At 42.1% G+C, this 21882-nt stretch overlaps 1 protein-coding gene and 1 long non-coding RNA gene across 2 annotated transcripts in view; one reads left to right on the top strand and one right to left on the bottom strand.

The window, feature by feature from the left end:
* LOC147798503 (ATP-citrate synthase-like) overlaps positions 1 to 16262 on the bottom strand; it is a 39171-nt gene extending 22909 nt beyond the window's left edge. Inside the window, exon 1 of the mRNA XM_087139016.1 lies at positions 15940 to 16262. Coding sequence (XP_086995142.1) covers positions 15940 to 16119 — 180 coding nt within the window. The 5' untranslated portion in view covers positions 16120 to 16262. The remainder of the gene's footprint in view (positions 1 to 15939) is intronic.
* LOC110987063 (uncharacterized) overlaps positions 1 to 21882 on the top strand; it is a 37069-nt gene that overhangs the window by 5464 nt on the left and 9723 nt on the right. The gene's annotated exons all lie outside the window — the stretch shown is intronic.

Raw genomic sequence — 21882 nt, 5'->3', positions numbered from 1 at the left:
AAAGGCTCGGGTTGGATCTTTGACAAAGTTGTCGCTTTTTACATCAACGTGATTAAATATAATCCAGTGGGTTCTTCTTACATTCCGTTGCCTAAGGAACTGTTGGACAAAAAAGCAATCATAAATGTCCAAAATAAAGATCAAGAATGTATCCGATGGGCGTTGAGAGCAGCTTTAAAGTTATATTCAGACGACGTCAAAAGTCAACTAGAAACAAATCCAAAATATAAAATACATGACGAGCGACCTTCGACTTACCGCTCAGTATTGGATGGTTTAAATTTTACAAACATAAGCTTTCCAACACCGATTTCACAAATCCCACGTATCGAATCGCAAAATAACTTGGCGATCAATGTGTTTGGTTACACCAAAAAAGACGGTATTTACATTCTCCACAAAAGCAAGCGCACGGAGGAACCGATCAATTTACTTTTATTTAACAAGGGCGAGAAGAATCATTATTGTTGGATTAAAAACTTTTCTCGGTTGACGGGTGATATCGATCATCACAACGGCCAAAAACACTGGTGTTTCAAGTGCATGTCGCCTTTCCTAACGGAAGAAAAGTTAGCCAGTCACAAAGAAGATTGTCAAGGTTTAAACGTTCCTACATGTAAAGTTGAAATGCCGGTCAAAGGCAAGAATATACTCAAGTTTGAAAATTATAAAAATAAGCAAGATGCGCCTTTTGTAATTTATGCCGATTTTGAGTCGGTTTTAGAAAGGTTAAGCGCAGCGAGTACCGATACAAAAACGGTGAAAACTCAAAAACATATACCTTGCGGATACTCATACGCTGTCGTCAGATGCGATGGAGTTTGCACTAGCCAAAAGACTTATAGAGGTCAAGACGCGGCTGTTAATTTTGTAGGGTCACTTTCTCAGGAAACAGAGAATATAAACGAAACGTTTAAAAACAACGAGCCGTTGATTTGGAACGATCAATTACAAAAAATTTACGAAAAATGTAATAGATGTTGGATCTGCGAAAAGTTGATAGATCGAGCGAAAGCGGATGAATCTCAATGCCAGTGTGATATTCCAAAAACACCAGAGACAAAAGAAGAAAAAATCAAGTTTTGTTTTTGTCGAAGCTCCGACGATTTAACTGGCTACCTAAACGAAAAGCGTAATTTATTTGACTTTAGTAATTACCCACCCAATCATCCGCTTTACAGCGTCAAAAATAAAAAAGTTCTAGGTAAAATGAAAGACGAATTTGGTGGCAAAACAATTTTAGAAGCCGTTTGTATCAGACCGAAAATGTATTCAATTCTGACGGTCGATCACAATTTAAAGAAGGCGAAAGGGGTCTCCAAGGTAGTAACCGAGAAAAGGTTGACCCACGAGATGTATAAAAGCTGTCTATTTGACCAAACGCATTATTTCAATAAACAACAATTATTTAGATCGGATAAACATCGGATATTCACCATTTCACAAAATAAACTTAGTCTGTCACCGTTGGACTCAAAGCGCTACATATTACCGAATGGAATCGATACGTTAGCTTACGGGCATAAGCGAGCGCAGCGAGCTGACGGGCATAAGCGAAGCAAGTGAGCGAAGCGAACCCAAGCTACTCCGGTAATTCGGTATCCTCGGGTACTACCTGAAGTTCCTCTTTGACGAAACTCCTATTTGGTCCGTTTAATAAATAGTACAAAGTGGGACCCGTTTTGACCCTCTTGCCTTACACTCGTTTAAATTGACTGGTGCGCTTTTCAATTTGGTAAACGTCCACGGACCAGATAGGATCTGTCGCCCTTCTGACTGTACCGCCCTCTTGCTCGCCCGGGTAATAGAGGTACCTGACGACCGCGTCTGGAGGAAGTTCTCTTTGGGTAGTTCTTACAGGTGCAGTGGGTGTTTGGCTCGCTACGCTCGCTAATTTTATAGCTTCTGCAGGAACGGCATCTATTAACCGCGTTTTTTCCTCGTTTAACGATTTCACGACCTGAGGCAAACGTTCTACCCATTCCACGTTACGCTCACCCACGTTTATCATTTCTTGAGCGTATTGGTGGCCGAATAACCTTTCGGCTAAAGTGCGGTTAAACCTTTCCACGATTCCTTGAGATCTGTGTACCCCAGGTTCACCCACTTGAATTTGAATTTTTTGTCATTAACCGTTTGAAGTCGCCTTTGAATTCAGACCCCGAGTCTACCATTACGAATTTGGGCCAGGTTAGAGGTGATCGCTCGTAAATTTTCTTGGTCGCTTCGCTCACTTGCTCGGCGGTTTTACTGGTCAACGGTTCTGCTTCTTTATACCGGGAACCTACGTCTACCACGGTCAAAGCGTATTTAAACGTTTTTCTTTTAACGCGGTCCCAGGGTGAATACAAAACGTCCATTTGATGCACGTAATTAGGTTCGACCGATTCTGATTGCAACATTGTAGGTCTGGGTACGTAATGTGGTGCGGGTAAGTATATTTGCCAAATGGCCTACTTTTTTAGCCACTTCCTAATAACTGATTTGTCCGCACCGGTCTTTTCGTGTAAATGATCGACCGCGCTTTCTCCTTTCCAATAGCCTTGCGGGCTGTAAAACAACTTTGAAAATTCTCTCTCCATTTTAAAAATACTAGTTTTTAAAGTTAAGCGTATCGATAAGCCAACAATCCGACTATCGCAGTTCCACCTATAATCCAAACAAACTCGCGAATTTTTTTTATTTTCGGAAGGCTCGTAAAAATCGGACAATTTAGGCTCTGGCAGTAACGGGGTAATACTCTTACCAGTCAATTCCGAATAAGCTCGTAAGGCTTCGTCCACGTTTACAAATGTCTGCTGACTCGCGCGTTCTTGTCGCATTCGTTCGTTTAAAAAATCTAGGATGTGTACGCGGTTTTGTTTCCACTCTTGTTTTGCTTGCGCCAATTGCTCCAACGCGAGGTCGTGACGCTTTCGTTCTTCGTCAACATTATTTTTTGATAAACTGCTGAATAAAAAATTGAGCCCGTGAATGCCAAGGCGTTTACTATCGCTCCTCCAACCATCATTAAAGCACTAGCCATTTTTAAAATAAGGTTAAATAAAATAAGAATCGTATTATATAAAAGTAAGATGTACACCAAAAAGCTTAACCCGAGTCGCAGACTTAAAGTTCCTCGCGCGATCAAAGGCGAGAGGCGCGAAGTCAGAATTACGCACAACCCGAGCACCATAGCCGAGGGTCACACGTTAAACGTAAAATTCCTGGCCCTAGGCACTGACGACGTCATTGTACCCGGTACGGCAAAGTTGGCTTTTAAACTGGATCTAGACGGCGCCTCGGACGACAACAGGACGGTTTATAACAACGTGGCGAGAAACCTGGTTTCGGAAATAAATGTGAGTCTACAGGGAAACAAGATCGTAAGTTACCGAGATGCGGACGTATTTCACAATTTCAAGGACAATTGGTTACCCCCGTCGCAGACTAAAAATATGGCGTACTTTGGTTTGGAAAAGGAAAATGTAGCCAAGATACGTCTAGGGGCTGGCGATGCTAATGCCGCCGCAAACGACGGTAAGGACAAGGCAATCGCCGACGCTTTAAAAAACAGGTACGCGATTCCACTAGACACGCCTATGTTGACGGACCACACCCCATTTTATCCTTCGTGGTTTAAAGAGCCTCTGACGTACCAGCTAACTTTTAACGGGCACGACAAAGTGGTTAACTCGTCAGATACCGCCGCAGAATACTCCATTTCAGACCTGACCTTGGAATACGAAGTAGTAACCAATCGAGACTTGGCGCTAACACTAAAAAATAAAAAAACGATGTATTACCTATTCGACCGGATTCACTCGTGGAAGAAGCAAGCGGTAAACAAAAGTGACACGCTATGGAACATTAGCATCGATCAGACGATCAAGAGCTTGAAAGGAATTTTGATCCTGTTTAAAGACCTGACGATCAAGAACCCGCAAAAATTTTATAATCCGCATATCACTAAAACGATTGTCACGGTCGAAGGTAAACCTAATCAATTGTACTCGCAGGGTCTGTTTGAATATCAACATTGGAACAAAGTTACAAAGTACTTTGGCGATTCGGATAAAGAATTGGCTAGAGGGGTCGTCTCAGACATATCTTTGTTGGGAGTAGACCTAGCCGACTATCTAAAAGACAAGTACGGTTTGTGGCTCGACTTCAGAAGTTCTGACGACAATTCTGCTCACGGACCGGGTAGGCCTCTCGGCGGAGGAGGAGACATTTCTATACAGATGGAACGTGAAGCCGAAACGAGCGGACCTCTTACGGTGTACGCATTTTTGGTGATGGATTCTCAACTAACGGTAGAGGACGGAAACTTTAAAAGTCTGGTTTATTAAAATTGAGTCAGATGTTTAAAAATCCGCACTGCGCTTTGATCGTGGGCAAAACTGGGTCGGGTAAAACTAACTGGATTTTAAATCTTTTAGAGACCGAATATCTTTTCACGTTTGAAGCTATCGTAATTATCTGTCCGACGCTTTTTAAGAACAAAACTTATTTAGAACGACTGTGGATATACAGCGACGAAAATGTTTACCTATGTGATTTAGATCGGGAAAGACTAGAATTAAACGAGGCAATTGAACTTTATCAAAAAATATTTGATGGTGTAAATACTTCGTTTATCATCGACGATTGCGCGGCCAATCAGTTTATCAAGTATCGAAAGAAATCTAAAAGTAGCAATACTTGCGCGTTGTCTAAAATGGCGTTCTCGGGTAGGCACTACCTCCATTCGTGTTGGCTTTTAACGCAAAAGTACAACTCGGTTTTAAAAGACTTTCCCGAGAATACCGCCTGGACGGCTATCTTTCATTGTAAAGATCGTAATTCGTTTGATCAATGTCTCGACGAGAACGATGTAGTACCGGACGAAAAGAGAGAAGAAATTAAAAGACATTTACGCGAGGTTCGGTTTAGTAAATTGGTATTAAATACCGAACCACCAGCAAATTATTTCGTTCAATAAAAACGAGAAAAAATTTTTAATTACCTTTATTAAATAAGATGATCGAAAGTAAAAAAATATGCAAAAAGTGTCGTTGTCTCCTGGACCCGTCAAACTTCTCTATACAAAGAACGGGTAAAATTAACGCGAGTTGTAACGGTTGTATTGAGAAAGTACGAGTTTATCAAGAATTACATAAGTGTCCTCACGGGAGACAAAAGAACATTTGTAAAGACTGTGGCGGTTCGGGTATCTGCCTGCACAGGAGAAGGAGATATTATTACAAAACTTGTTCAGATCCAATCGAAGTAACTATTATAAATTGGATTCGCAACGCTCGACAATCAGATAAGAAGCATAATCGATTTGATCCTAATAATTTTATTGACACAGACTTTTGCCGCGGGCTGATTGAGGACTACCATCTTTGCTATTATAACGACTGTAAAGTTCAGATGCAATTCTTAGACAATAAAGACAATCTTTGTACCATCGAGCGGCTGGATAACTCCATTGGTCATATTAAGTCTAACGTCGTGCTAGCTTGTCGTAAGTGTAATTTAATGCGTAAGTGCGACCAGGTAGTTGAGTCAACTGACTTGTAAGTAAATGGTAACTACCTATGAACTAATTTTATCTTGCTTTACTTTGCTTATCCTTTGTTATAATCGGGCTACGTCAGCTCGGTTATAACTAATTTTATTTTTGTTATAATTAAATGATAGCCCTGCTAGAATACGTTCAGCTAGTTATCCAGTTAGTTTTAGCAGCTAACTTGACTTACTATACGGTCGAGTACCTACGCCTAAAGCGCACCTACAGCAAATTTAAAACTTATATAATTAAATGGACGATATTAAAAGCATTATTACCGAATCAAAAACAGATTCAACCTCGAGCGTAAAAGATAGACTCTGTGCGATAGCCGCGTCGGACGAATCTAAAAAATATCTCGGCAAAGAATATTCAATCAAAGAGATCGAAGCCATGTCACCCAAAGAACAAGAAAAGCTGTTTAACCTATACGAAGTTAAGTTTGGCAAAGAGATTGTTAAAACTGTCGGTTACTCGATTTTAAGTTTGTACTCTCGGTTGCTAGGAATAGCTACTCCGATCGATCTACTCGGAATCAACGTCAAGTTAATGTCCGAAGAAGCGCTTACTAAAGATTTAAACAACGACCCTATCATCAGTCAAACGATGGGACACTTTCTAACCGAGGTTTGTTACAAGTACGGAGTTTACCTGTCACCACTTACAGCAGCGTTGATTACAACAAAACATCTAGAATTCAACAAAAGTTCTGTTATATTGAAAGAGGATGTCAACAAACGAATCGAATCAAACGAACGAAGTGAGTACGAGCGTAGCGAGTACAAACAAATCGAACAACAACCAAATTCATACGGTAACTAAAAGTAAAAATCCGAAGCGTGTAGAACAAGGTAAGAAGTTAGCCGAGCATAACAAAAAGATGAAGCAACAGCTCACCAAGATGAAATTAGCGGGTGAAGAGAGTAGCGAAGAGAGCAACCAAAATAAAATTTATCAAACGGTTACAGCGAACAGAAACTTGATATTTTGTGGATTGGGTATCACAGGGGTTCTTCTCTATTTAATTTGGAAAAATAAGTGTTCTACTTCTCAACAAGTTATTCAACCAAAACGAGAAGTGAGTAAAACGAACGAAGTGAGTAAACAAGAACCAATTTTAGATATGGAATAAATTTAAAAGTTCTTTATATATAAATATGAGTAACGCTAAATCAATCAACGTAAACGGAATCGCCAATACGGTTTACCACGGTGCCGTCGTTTCGGGGCTATCGCTCGGATACGCTATGCTGTCGAGCAAGCTATTTAAAATCAAACCACCGGACCTAAAAAGGTTGTCCGCCGAAGACGCGTTGAAATCGATCGCGTTGTCTAGCGGTGCATTGGCTACCCAAGGTTGGTTGGTGGCGCAGGGTATCCTGCCCGCGAGCCTGCCCACCGCTTAAAAAACATATATTATAAAAGAAATGGCAGAAGGAGGATTCGATCCCGAGGAAATACCTCTCTTGGAAGATCAAAATCAAGATCAAAACGAGCTCGACCAAGATTTTGTTGATAATGATCGACAAGAAACGTCCTTTATTGAACCTGGATGGGACGATACCAACACTTCATTTAATGAACTAAGAGTAGGAACAGAACCGATTGAACCAAAGGAACCTGTATGGGACGAATCATATGGAGAAAAGGTAACAACAAAACCGATTGGGTCAAAATTGGACGTAAACCCAAGACCGATAACATTATCCGGTGATCCTTTAGAACAAGGGCGAGCGATATTCATAACTCACCCGATTGTAAAAGACTTTTACCGATATTTTCAAATCATCGGAAGAAAAGATGTTCCTTCGGTACTTCGCTATGAAAGGTTTGATTACCGCAAAGGCGTAGGTTTATTTTACAAAAGAGAAGGCAAATACGGTGATGTGCTATTAACCAGCAAAAAAATCCAGATTTACTCGTCGGTCTTGCAACAATCGAAAAAAACGCCAAAGCTGCTGGATACACCGGAACGGGTGAAGCGCGAGATTTTATAAGATACAAATTGGGATTTAAAAATTTTGGAAGATCGGTGCAAAAAGCTGAATCAAAGTTAAAATCCATTCAACCCGAGATCATTCGATCAATGGAAGAGATGGAAGTCGTTACAGAAAATATAGAGAATATCACGAGCGAAGAAGTATCTGTAGACGAATTAGACGAAAAACTAGATCAACTCCAAGAAATAGCGCAACGGTATAAAAACTTTGGCTCAGAAGAAGCAACCTTTGACCCAGAAGACGTAGCACCAAGAGAAAAAGCAACCTTTGGCCCAGAAGACGTTGCACCAAGAGAAGAAGCAACCTTTGACCCAGAAGGTGTTCTTTCAGAATATACACCGAGAGAGATTTTAGGTTATATCCATAGCATGAAATTAGTAAGAGGCCAATTACAACTCGTAGAAGCTAAGATTGCTAGATTAAAAGAAACTATTCAAATAACCGAAGATGCGTTAAAGGAACCGGCTATCACTCAAGAACAAAAAGAATCAGAGCTTAAAATGCTTAGAGATCTTAACAACGAGTTAGAAACAACCAATGACCAACAACAAGCTTTAACCTCGGGATTTAGAAACCAACTTAAAATGTTAAAAGACACGATTAAAACAGCTCTAGGTAAAGATTTAACGTTGCGCGAGAGAATTAATATTTTATTTAGAGAACAAGGCGTAACGATCGCGAGCATCTTAACGGCTTTTAGTTTAGCTGTGAGCACCATCGTTAGTAGCATCGTGGCTAGCGTCAGGGGTGTTGTGGCTCCTAAACCAACACCTAAACCAACGCCTAAACCAACGCCTGAACCTCCTTCCAAACCCGGGGTCACCGATTGGATCAAACAACAACTAAAAAACTTGGCAAACGTATTGAAGAAACTCGGGGTAAGCGCCTTAGGTGCTTTGCCTGGGATCATAGGCAGCATTTTGAGCAGGATTTTTAACGTGGCGAGTAAAGCTGTTGGATGGGTGGCGGAACACGTGTGGACCTTGTTCGTGGGCTTGGCTGTTCTGCTTTTAACGTACGTGCAAAAGAATGGGTAAAAAGTCAAAAAAAATATTCCTTCCTAAATCTAGGAGGGAATAGCCATTTTTACGCCTTAATTTAAACCGTTTAAGTTAAAACCTTATACAACATAAAACCGATGACACCCACGGCAACGGCTCCGATGGTTAAGGACAGTTTCTCTTCGTTGTGAGCGTCTAAAGGCTTACTAAAAACCGGCTTTACAATTGACCTCCTCGGTAACACTTCCGGTTCTGGTTGAATCGCTTCTTCGTTAAAATCACCTTTTAAACTCGCGCCGCTCACTTCGCTATTCAAACTCGGTACGTATCCATTCTTCATATCCGCAGTCGCGACTTGTAAATTATTGTTATATCCCTCAAACGTACCGATGCGTAAGTCCATGTCCGAGGGCACCAGGTACAAACCCGGGGCGACTACGAAGTTTAAAGGCGTTTTTGCGTATTGTAACGAATCTTGATATTGGTCGATCGACTGTTCGAGATCAGGGCCCGAATTAATTAAAGATTCCACGATCATAATAAATTACCGTCGCGCGTCTAATCCGGTGCCGGTGGCCAAAACGCTGGTCTTGGTCTGCGCCTGTGCCCCTAGTAATGCGTAGACGTAAGCTCGAATTGATTCGTTTACCTTGGTGATTCCCACGTCCGTCAACCGAGACTTTTTAGGAACAAAATCCCACCAGGCCAAAGTAACTGCGTCCGACTGTGAAATCCAGGTCACCGTGTAGGTACTCGCGTGACCGGAACCTTTAGGTGGCTCAGCCCATCCAAAACCCATGTAAGTAGATCCCGCGTATTTACCGTTGGTTACGTGTAAGTCGTGCGCGTCGTAGTTTTTACCTGGAACAGGTACGTATCCATTGTCGTAATAATAAGCGGTGCCTAATCCGTTCGACAAAGTGTCTCTTGTTTGTTTATACGATTTATTCGGGTCTACTCCGTATAAAAGGCACGTGTCGGTAAACTTCCGATTGTCGTAATTATTGTGTAACGCGTCAAATACGTCGTCGCTCGGAATGGGCATCACGCAGTCGTAAAATATTTTTCGTACGGTGTAATACACGTGAAAGTTAAATAAAGCCGAGACGTACGGATTAGGGTCAGACAGCAGATCAAAGCCCACACCGCAGGCCGTCGTCGCGCAATAGACCGCAAAATTAAATTGATTTTGGTAAAACGATATCGCCTCGGTAGACCAGCGATTGACCGCTTCATCCGTGGTTACTTTCGGTAATTTATACGCGTGCGTTAAATTTGGAAACTCGGCTGTAAAGGAATTGTCTTCGTTTACTAAAATATTTAGACTACTAAAATTGCCTCCCATTTATTTTAAAAGAATTTTAAAGGAGGTGCCGTTGGACAGACCAAGTTTTGATAAGCGGGTGGATTCTCTTCGTACTCTCTCCGGTCGTACCCGCTACGCTCGTTCTCACTTCGTTCGTACTTAACCGACTTTGTAAAACTTATTCGCCAAGTTTTTTCATAAGATCTTTTTTTAAAACCGCCGCCCGTTCGTTGGCTAGCGCTTCTGCTCTTTCGTTGACTTGACGTTCAAATTCTTCTTTGGTGCTCGCTTTGCACGCTACCAATTTTGTAGACGTACGTGATCTAATCTTTTCTTTCATCTCGTTAAACTTTTTCAGCTCGGATAAAATAAGGACAAATTCTTCCTGGGATATGTCACCGTCTTCAATCGCGTGAGATACGTATTCCTCAATTGTATTTAATTTAGCGTCTGCCAACATTCGAATTTGATCGTGTTTTTTAGTTTTGTGTGCGAGTCTACGGGAGGCGTACTTTAGAATCGCGTAAGCGCCAAACGCACCGATAGCGATGCCTTCCATCACAAGTCCGACGGGACCGGTAACGACGCCCAAAATGGCGGGAATGCCTACGGCTGCCAATGTGGCGCCCAGTGCTTCTACTCCATATTCTACATATCCGAGCGCTGTTAAAAGTCGTTTGATCTTTTTGTAACTACTTTCCCTCGCGTCGCGTTTTCTTTGGATTTGGGATTTAATTTCTTCGATCTTTCTTAGCCTGTAAACCTTTGTCTCCGCTTGTTCAGTCGAGTTTAATGTCAACTCCGGGTATATGTTAGTCGTCATCCTATTACTTTTATAATTACGCGTTTTAAAAATGTCTAACTCGATTAAAATTTTGCCGATGTTATTTAAGAGCTCACCTCTGTCGTTTTTAACAGAAAAAGTTAATTCACTGATGTTCCTGTCGATTAACTTTTCAGGCGTTTCACAGTGATTACGGGTGCGAGGCTCGGTAGCTATCACGTACAGCAAGTCTAAAGTCCGCCCGTTATAAAAGTTGTCAAATGTATTTAATTGTTTGCAATGAATAAACGCGAGTTTCAAGGGGTTTAAATCGTACTTGCCTTCGTAAATAACGTTGGGTAAAAGTTTTATTTTGGGTAAGTTCAGTAGCTTGGACACTTCTTTGTTTAGTCGCAACTTGAGATTGGGGTCCGTAATGGCCAAAGTGACCCGTTTAGATTCCGAGTGAACCTTAAAAGAAACGCCCGGTATTGAGTTTAACAAAAAGTGAAACCAGTCTATGACGTAATAACCGGGAGATACCACGATGCTTCCTCTTTGACCCTTAGGTAATGGTTCAGATAAGCTTCGCGAATAAAGTCTGTCGTATATAGGCCCAGTTAGCCCCGTCAAAAACAGTCTTTTAGTTAATTCTCTTCTGGGTCTCCTGGGGGAGTTGGTGGTGGTGGTAGGTCGAGTTGGTGGATTCCCTTCGTAGATTTCATATAAAGCTTGTCTTTGCCCCTCGAGCAGTGAAGCTGATTTGATTTTTTTATCGTCGAGATCAAAAGCTAAACGAGCTCGCGTTTCTGATGGTTGTCTTTGGTTTAACTGATCTTCTAAAGCTGCGATTTCTTGGTTTAGCTGCTCAATTTCATCAGCGATGATTCTGATTTCTTCCGCTAACTCGCCTCTTTTATTTGCTTGGATCAATCTGTTTTTAGCTGTTTGTACTAATTCTGGATTGGGAGATGAGTCCGTTCTTTGCACTGAGGGTATACCGGGCGGTCGTTCGCCAAGTACCCCCGCTGGCCTAACGTCCAAGTTTGTATCCCACTCAATTTCAGTGGCGTTTGTTACGTTAAAATATCCAGCTTCAAAGTGAATATTCTTTACTCGGACGACATTGTCGCCTTTGGTGTTGTTGATCTCGTTTTCAATCTAAACGTCTGCGGGTTTTTGGTCAAGTGAAAAGTGTGAGTCTCCATTTTATTATATACGTTTTATACGTCTTGTTTGGCGAGGTTAAACTTCTCCATAGCGTTTTCCCAGTGCTTATCCGAGACTTGAAAAAGGTCTTTCACTTTAGATTCGGTTTCCCCAGTGACGTCTTGATAACACACCGCGATTAAAGCCGTCAACGGTTTACCTCTAGAGATCTTACCGTTTAAAGCTTGGTTCAACTTGTATTCTATTTCACCCGCTTCGCCGTTTTTAAAACAAATGTTATATTTTTGTAGGGTTTTTCTCGATTTTGGTGGCTTGGGTTTCCTCCAAACATGATGATTAAAGTACCGATCTCCCATTTCTGCGGGGGTATACGAAGAAACCCACCCAAGAATTTGACCACAATTTTTACACGCATATCTTTCATCTATTTCGAATATTTGGTGGTTACAAGGTGGTGTTGGTTTCACATTCCTCGTTGCCCCAATTATGTGTACTTCCTTTATATTCAACAAGTGGCAAAGGTCCGCATCAGTCATTTTATATAAGGGTTTATTTATTTAAAGTAAAAAAAAAATTTAACCCCGGTTAATATAACCGAGGTTAAATTGATTTTTCAAATTTAATCGTCTTTTAATTCAAATCCGCTAAACGCTTGCAACGCCGACTTACTCGAAATTAGACCGTCGTTTCTAATTTTCAACATTGCCGCTGTCACTCTATACCTGACGCTGGCTCCGCAAGACAGTGAACCGTGGGTACCGTAGTATACGTCTTTTGCACAAATAAATGATTGCGCGTCGCATCTCTTATTGATAAATTTATCGATATTTGACGAGTCGATAGATCTTTTTTTGTGATCAAATAGCGAAGCAAAGGGATCTATTTTAACGTACATTTGGTTTTTAGCCGTATAAGGCGGTTTAACTACATATTCGATCTTGTTCAATTCATCGATATCGTGACTGGCTTTGTAGGCATTTACGGTGTTAGACGGGAGATTAGACCCTTGAGACTCGATAAATTTATAAACGGCCAAATTTATGTGATCGAGTACGCTTGCCGTAGGTGATTGTATCTGGTAACAAATTTAACGGCCCTGGGTATTTTCGGGCGTTTTATCTCGAGTGCCATATTTGTAAAGTGGGTTTATACCGTAACAGGGTTCTGTCGTCATAATCAACAGGCGTTTGTTTTGGTCGTTGTGATGGTAAAAAATGGGTGAAGTGTAGATCCCTTCTTTAACCACGGGATTTGAACTGATTAATTTACTCGGATCAAAGGGGCCATAGGTAACATTGGGATCGCAGTTGCCGGCATTTAGGCGCTCGTGGTCGTCTGAAACGATAAATACTTGAGTTGACATGGTTCTGATTTTTCGGCTTCGACTAAAATTTTTCTCATTTTATTCGGGTGGGATTTCTGTCGCGAGTTGTTTACAGCCGGGGTCAAAAGTTGAGTGGAAATCCCCGGCGCTAGTCACGAGTTGTTTACAGCGAGTGAAGCGAGCGGCGCCGGGGTCAAAAGGTGAGTGGAAATCCCCGGTTTTGGGGTCGATGTACTACCCAGGGGTGTTGAGCAAAAACGGGGTTCACGTCATTCCAGGATTTTCCCATTTTTTCCCACCAAAAATGTTTCGACGATTTTTTGGTCGATGTACTACCCAAGGGTTTTGAGCAAAAACCGGGTAAAAAGGGGCGTTTGGTCCAGAACTCTCATTTTCCTACTACTCACCAAGACTGCTTTTTAGCAATAATTTGTCAGTTACTCTTGGATGAATGCAACTGATGGGCTGTCTACCTTCAAAGAATTGATGGAACATGCACAGTTTTCAAACCAGTGGCGTAACTACGACACATGTTGCAGAGGCACTTGGGGCCCTCCTTTTCTGGAGGGGGTACTCAGTGGATTTGGTCACACTGACCAAGAGGTAATTTTGACAGGTTTTTATGATTGAAAACCTTTTTTCAAGCAGAATTTGAGATAACTGTGTAAAAGTAGAGAAACTTTTATGGCGGATGACAGCTGTGTGAGATCTATGGTAACTGAAGTTTGGTAAATTAAGGTTTCCAGCCTGGTGGCAATGGCCGAACTGACAAGTTAGGCCAGTTCCTTGACATTTCTATACGGTTCACTATAGGCCTACACTCTTCACGACACTACAAGAAGCAAGCCACAAATAAATTAAAGTTAGATGCAGCGCAAACATTTGGCGTTCAGAAGAGTCGAAATTTTTCAGTCGACCCCATGCCTGTTTCTCCGTACAACCCGAGCGCAAACGCACAAAGGTGTGGTGATGCAGAAATACACTGCAGGCTTAGTTCTTTGGCAAAAAGCCTGCTGAAAAGCAAAGAGGTAACTCGTAAGCTTAATTGGCAATACCTTCATACATGCGTCCGGTTTGCTTTGCTCACAAGCCGAGAAACGAGGGCTCAGAAGGCTTTTCCCAGCTTACAGCATGCGCTAGGAGTCGATATAGGGGTACATATATAGGTGCATGGAACGCTAATTTCCTGCATGGTTCCATGGCTAGAGCACCAAAGCGCAAATGTTCTCGGCCGGAGCATTATTAAGACAAGACACATTGGTGGAGTTGTCCATCCTACTGTCCACTATTTTGTGTCCCTGTGGAAGCCACTTTTAAAATGCCATCACTCTTCACCCTAAGACTGGTACCTATGTCCCCTTGGACACTTTACCAGACTGCACCTCGGTAAAAGTGTCAACGGGACACAATTTCATGTACCTACGATTTGTTCTCTCTGAGAAATGTGTTCCTTAGTGCACGTCACAAATCACCCAGATTGTGTATCATTCTATTTCAACTTCTTTTGCGCAGCGTTTGGACAGACACCGTGCTCTTTCTGGAATGCTCGTTACGTCAAAACACAGCGATTGGTTGAGGAGGGCGCTGCTGGACGCAGGTATCCATTGCGACGGAGTCGTGCGTGCGAGATTTGCGGTGCTTGAAGCCTGTGACTTACTAACCGGAACTACTTTCGATCATGGGTCGCGCGCTATGGATGCAGCCAGTAATTCAAGCCCCGTAGAAAAAAACGGTAAATCAGCACTGTTCAGGGCCCAGTAACATGCATACCAACACCCCTGAGGTTTCTGAAGCACAAATTACATTATTGTCTAGTCCCTAATCTTTACTTTCTTTTCAATTATTTGTGGGTTAACCGGTTCTATTTTTAATTATTCCCACAAAACAAAATCACTCCCCGAAAAGTGATTTTGTATTTTCACAAAGTCTGCCTGCAGCCTTTTTTCAAGTGGCAACCCTCAATTTTCTTGGGTACCTAGGACCACCTTTCAACCGTATTTTTTTGCCATTCTGCTCTCAAATGGAAGCCCCCCAAACCAGGGAGTTGATCCTTGCAAAGATTTAAACAGTCTCACCATGGGGGGGGGCATGCAAACTTTTTCAAAAGAAACCGGGGGGACACATTTTTGGTGATGAGCTGGTCAGAAATTTTCACAAGTTATAAGTGGACTGCACCCTGTGTGCAGCTCGCGAGGCGACATGGTGAGATGTCTCCGAGGGAAGGCACTGTTCAGTCGAGAACACTCGGACATCGTTGTAAGACGTAACGTGGATAGCGCGCGCACTTTAATTGTTTGACAAGTAAGTCGCCCTCAGAGCGTAGTGACGATGTTATTTTGGTTGTTCTCAAACAGCGCTTTCCGTCTCCGAGTGGTTTGCCCGATCCTCAATCAAGTTAGCCATGATATCTACACCGCTCTGCGCCGACAGACTGAGAGTTACTACGTGTGGGAGAAATCTACAAATACGGAGTGCTGACTCTTCCAATTTATTTCTGAAATATAACTCGTTTGACTTTCGATCTCATGATATCATATGCCCCCATTTTGACGGCTTGGTGAAGGTCCAACAATCTTTATGTATTTCATGTGGACTGAAATCATCAAATTAGTCCTTTCATGCCACAAAAACAAAAGATAAACGCCGGTATGATGGGCCATTTTTGCCCGATACAGTCTGTAACACACGTACTTTTGGATGAAATTTAATGGAGCTGGCTAGTTTTTAACAACTCTTAAAAGTTTAATCGAAGAGTTGGTTTCTCTCCTGTTGGGGGTGCGTCGGTCAAACTATATTTTGCATCATATGTGAAAACGACCTCAGTTACTTCCTGACCTACCTGTGTCTTAAGCCACGGGTTCTGCTGCAGCAGTTCGTCCCATTTCGTCCGGCAGTCAACCATTACACATTCGGCATCGTCTGGTCGTTTCTGAACGCGGCTGCGCAGTAGATGCTTCGCGCTCACCTCACTGACGACTCGCTCGCTGCCAACGGCGGCACTGCTCTTTGTATGTTGCATTTCACTTAATAAAACAATGTCTGACTGATCTGCGATAAAAATGATTGAGCTCCAACGTTATTTTCAGTGTTAGACGGAAGCTGCTGTTGCTTTCACTTCTCTCCGACGATATTCGCAGCTGGGGATATCAAGTCACTATCTGCCCACTGACTGCCAGTGGCGCTCTTTAATACGGTTTTGCGTTACAGTGACGTCATTTGATGCGGACATCTACTTACAGGGTGCACCCTCCTAATTAGGCCAGAAATATGTCCGCCGAGCTCATTAATAACAGTTATACCCTCAAAATATTCTATATTAGAGGGTCCTGAGAGCCATGGAACTGAGGAATTGAAGAAATATGAGACTGGGCCTCTGGGCCGGACTCAGGGCTTCCAATTCTGAGCAATTTGGATGCAATCGGGTTTGAAAGTGGCACTATTTGAGCCATTTTGCCGAGGGAGGGTTTTTTAAAATGGCTACTTTTTGGACAGGGACATTTTCTGCATTTTAGGGGTGGTCTGCTTCTGGTAAAAATTTCTCAAAAATTCATTGGTCAACCCCCCGAAAATTGAAAGGAATATGAAAGGGGACATGTGGAACATCATTTTTCTGTGCAGCCTGAACACCTGTGAGAGATGTGAGTATTTTTAAAATATTTGTGAAGTATGGGGATTTATCACTGCTGTCTATGGGAATTTATTTGTAGTGATGCACCCTACAGGTACGCAATCGTGACTGTGAGTCTGGCATGCAGTGGTCCTTCCGAGAGCAGCTAGCCTCGCTGACCAGTTCCGGGGTCAGTCCGGTTTAGCAAAAGTCCAACTTTGTTGTCGTTCATCGTGTTGTGTTTTGTGGTGTAGGCTACATATAATGCCGTACCATAACAAATCCTGGAATGGAGGGTCACGTTCTCTAATTATCAAATTATCTCTCGTTATTTAATTATACAGTCATTGATGTTATACGGTGTTTTTAATTTAATTCCTTCAGTACTTTTGTCTTAATAGAGATTTTTATCTCTTTTAAATATTTTGAACAGGGACCTACCAGAGAACAGTTTTTACAAACTGAATGGGTCCCCCGGTACAAATAATAAATAAATATAAATAAATCTCGCACCAAGGTAATTGTTAATTATTAAGATAGAGGGTTTGTGGATACACCATGTGGAAATTAGCTCTGTTGAGTATGTGTGGTTCTGAAAAGAACCGGTTACTCGACTTTCGGACAATGAGTGCTCGAGTAACCGGTTCTTTTCAGAACCTCACATTTCCACATGATGTATCCGCAAAATCTGCACCTTATCGTATTCCACCATGCAAACCTTCAAAAGCTACCTGTTAATTAGTACAGTAAACTGATGCTTTCCAGTCTTGTTCTTGACACCTGGAGGCCAGTGACGCTCGAATATCACATTTCTTCTTATCCTGTGCCTAATGAGAGTTTGCTTGACGCACTGAAGTCATCTACATGTTACCATGGAGCCTATAATATAGCTACATCATTGATCATGTAAAGCACGAAAAATCCCTAGTTGCCCCCCCCCCTGCACTGGGCTATTGTTACATTTTTGCATGAATGCGTAAACCACGGACAGCCGGTACTCATCAGCAGCAAGCGATAACGGCGTGACATACACACGGAGCACGTACGTATGGATGTATAGTTCATGAACGCGCCGTCACACATACACCCACAAAAACCATTAAGTTGCAAAAAAGTTAACAAAAATTCGCCCGTTGGGGAACTTTTATAAAGATACGATGTTCACTTGTAACCATCTACCTTTTATGGAATTCCATATCTGCCGTCGCCCGTCGCATTTTGCTTTTTGTTGTGACCCAATTCTGCCATTTACCAGTTCCAAACATGCCATTTTCCGTCGTGCGTCGCCCGTCGTCCGTCGCCCGTCGTCCGTCGTGCGTCGCCCGTCGTGCGTCGCCCATCAAATGGGTTGCATAGGACATGCAAAAGCCGTTGTTTAACAAATGACAATGTGATGATTCCATTCACTTCTAAAGATCCTTTCCGAATAAGGCAAGTACAAATCCTACCTGCAAAGCATATACTGGTCACATAATTAATTCCAATAATGCTAGGCTACCCCTGCCCCTTGACAAGAAAATATCGCCTCTCTGAGAATTCAACCAAGTGTTTTTGGGGGAAAAACTTTTTCAGCAAAAATGTTCTGGCCAACTTGTCCACAGTGTTATTCTAATTTGCATACTGTAAAAATGTGTCGACTTGTTTTCATCAAATTCCAGGAAGAAATCTGCCAACCGATACAGATATTCTATCTTGTCCTCTCAATTTCACTTTGAAATCCAGAAATACTAGACGTGCTGTGGATAACAAACTGTTTATTAAATGTATTGTTAAGGGGCAATTACCACTTGGTTTAAGTTTCAGAAAATATGACGTGTTGGTTTTTGTGGGTGTGTATGCCATGGTGGATAGACCAATGAGAACAGGTTGTCCAGCACATCAGCATTATTTATGGGGCTAACAAGTAACGTTACTGTTTAAAAGACTTCTGTGAGCCAACCTGCAAATAAAGTCATGTCTAATTTGGAGTATACAGCAGATTTCATCATAGGTATACCCGCCCTCAAAATAATGTTGAATCAGTTCGTCTCTTATGAAAACTATTGGGAATCAAACATTGTAAATAATCTATTATTGACATTCCGTTCTGTGGGATATCGTGCAGAGACAGACAGAAATATCACATAGGCTATAGACCTAAAGTCTGGCTGTTAACGAGTAAAGTTACGTCTAGAGTAACCAAGTTATCGAGAAAAACAATCTACCGCCTCCTGTGTTGCATTCCCTGAGTGGTAACTTAATCTTGAATGACAGGGGGGGTCGGCGCTGTTAGGCCCCAGAAATTGTCGGATTCTCTCCCTTGGTACTCCCTGGTGTAGTCGAGGTTTTTCAGGAACTCTGTTTGGAGAACCTTTTTTTTACTTTACATGTTTTACTTCAGGCAAGATATGTTTGCAGTACGTGCGACAGCAAGGGTCAACCTAAAACTGGCATTCGCAACATTAAGGCAAGGAGCGCTGTCTCCATGTTTGAAGGACACTCTAGAGCTGAAAATTCATGACGATAAATTCGTCCTCGCTGTGTGTCGTCTGAATAAAGAGACATTGGTTGGAATAAAAGGTTGCCTAGTGTCCATTGAATCTGCGCTTGTTTTCACAGTTATCTAGTAGTGGTCAATGAATTATTATAAGGGTTGGGCTAGATCCAAGTTTCAGAATGCCAAGTAGCCCATTGAATTGAAAACAAAAGGAAGGCATTCCGGGATGACGTATGGTGAATAAACCGTCTTGTTGCTATGTGGGTTTTTGTTATAAAAATGATAACATACACTGGAAGGAATTTGGTCAGTAAAATTGAGTATTCAACAATGCCAGTGTATGACGGATGTATGATTCTTCGTCATGCTTGGTTTGTCATAAAAGTTGCTGAACATACATGTGTGCCTTTACACAGTGAAGTTTCAGTACTGAATGTGTAGTCATACCAGTGCGTGCATAATGACCTCAGGCAAAGATTCGTGAGGTCACTGTTGTGTCGTGGAAATATTTTCTCGATAGGGTCCGTGCGCGGGCTACGGAATTCCATGTCTGCGGGGGGGGGTCACGCTTGATTTTTCACTTTGACCCTTGATCGTTTCACATACTTGTTCAATCGATCCACCATGCCTGTCTGTCCTTCCACGACATTCCAACAGGTCACACCCCTGGAAATACAAGAGTAACTTTGAACTGAATGTATATAATAAATTACTTACAATGTTTGCTTCCTTAATAGCTTTTATAAGAGACGAACTGATTCAACATTATTTTGAGGGTGGGTATACCAACGATGAAATCTGCTGTATACTCCAAATTAGACATGACTTCAGTCGCACGTAGGCACACAGAAGTCTTTTAAACAGTAATGTCACTTTGTTAGCCCCATAAATATTGCTGATATGCTGGACAACCTGTGCTCAATGGCCTATCTACAATAGCATACACACCCACAAAAACTAGCTAACACGAATTTCAAGGTGAAATTGAGAGGGAAAAAAGGAATGTCTGTATAGGCTGGCAGATTTCTTTCTAGAAGTTCATGAAAACAAGTCAGCACATTTTTACAGTAGGCAAGAGTGCATTGCACTGCGGATACGTTTGCTTAAACATTTTTGCGGAAAATATTTCTTCCCTAAAAAACACTTGGTTGCGTTCTCGCGACGAACGACCGGCATCGCACGACGGGCGAAACACGACCGACGACGCGGAACAGGCGACGAAAAATGGCCTATATGGAACTGAAAAACGGCAGAAATTGGGACACAACAAAGAGCAGATAAGGAGTTCCATAGCTGGCCGATGTGCACTTGGGCCGGAAGGTGACGGGTCGCGCGTCAGCGGTGCGGGAAATCCCCTCAAAACACAGACACGACATGTTTTTTCCCCTCGGAAAACCCTTGCGGGTGCACTGAACTAATTCAAGCTCCATTGAAAATAGTGTAAAATCAACCAAGTTTGGAGCCCCATGGCAGGTAACTGAAGTCCCTGAGGCCTCTCAAACAAAAATCAATGTGTTGTTTGGTCCTTCAGATTTCATTTGATTTTCAATCAAATTTTCAATGAATTTTTTAATTATCCGCCCAAAACAAACTCACCCCCCAAAAAGTGAATGTTGCCAAGCCCTCCCAGCGGCCATTTTTCAAATGACATCCCTCACCTTCCTGAGGCTCTTCTGACTAATTTTCAATCCCATTTTTGTCTGCTTTGCCCCCAGATGGGTGCCCCTGAATCTACAGAGATGATCCTGGGCCATACTGACACAATTCCACCATTTCCTGGCCCAAACAGACCCCTCTTTTCGAAACAATCTCTGGGGGTACTTTTTCTGCGCCTCGGCCTGGCGCAGAATTTTCCTTGAATTGGGACACTGCACCCTTGCAGGTCCACGAACGGCATGTGCCTGCTTGCGATAAGTGGCATTTTCCTTGCAGGGCTATTGCAGTACAACCTTTTGTATACTGCAGTCCTCGTGGGTGCATTCTGGTTTCCCGTTCATATTCGAAGTTTTTTGTGTAATACTCAAGGGCATTTTGGTGCCTTTTTATTTTTATGCCGAGAATTCGCATATTAAGTTTTGAGTAAATACGATATTGTGATTTTAGAAAGCATAATGATATAGAGCTATTTCAGTTCTAAAAATGCCAGAATTTTGGACACTTGGTCGTCTTAAATTGACTCTTTGTGTGATATGTTGTTTTGAATACATAATACATAACACTTGGCCAGTGACAACATCGATCTTCTCAGGAATATTTATTTTCAATGAACAAAATTTGTGGTTCAGAATTTATACACTCCCCAATGTGAAATGTCTTCCTCAGATGACATCAAAGCAACAATATTCTCATTTGTAGCATATTTGTGTTGATCGAAATTCAAGTGATAACTTCTTCCGAGCTCATGAGCATAAAAAGTCCCCTGCTCCTATTAACTTTGGAGAAAAAAAGGACATTGTTTGGCCGAAAGGAATAGCGCCGGATTATTGAAATATAGACCAGGATCTGGAGTCCAGAGCTGATAGAAATTACAGTTGAAAAAACGACCTAAGCTTTGCCGTTTGAAAGGCTGCGTGCAGGCATGGGAGCTGCAGGGGTGAGATTGCTTTGCGTGAATATTTAAAAATGTAATTGGCTGACTCACCAAAAATTGAAAAGAAAGTGAAAGACTATTGACAAGACGGCAATTTGTTTTTTGTTTG

The sequence above is a fragment of the Acanthaster planci genome, linkage group LG07 (assembly GCF_054643075.1).
Source record: "Acanthaster planci isolate LZ-2023a linkage group LG07, COTS_SCS, whole genome shotgun sequence".
Taxonomy (NCBI): Eukaryota; Metazoa; Echinodermata; class Asteroidea; order Valvatida; family Acanthasteridae; genus Acanthaster; species Acanthaster planci.
Note: the sequence above shows the minus strand (reverse complement) of the source record. Positions and strands in the feature narration are given on the sequence as shown.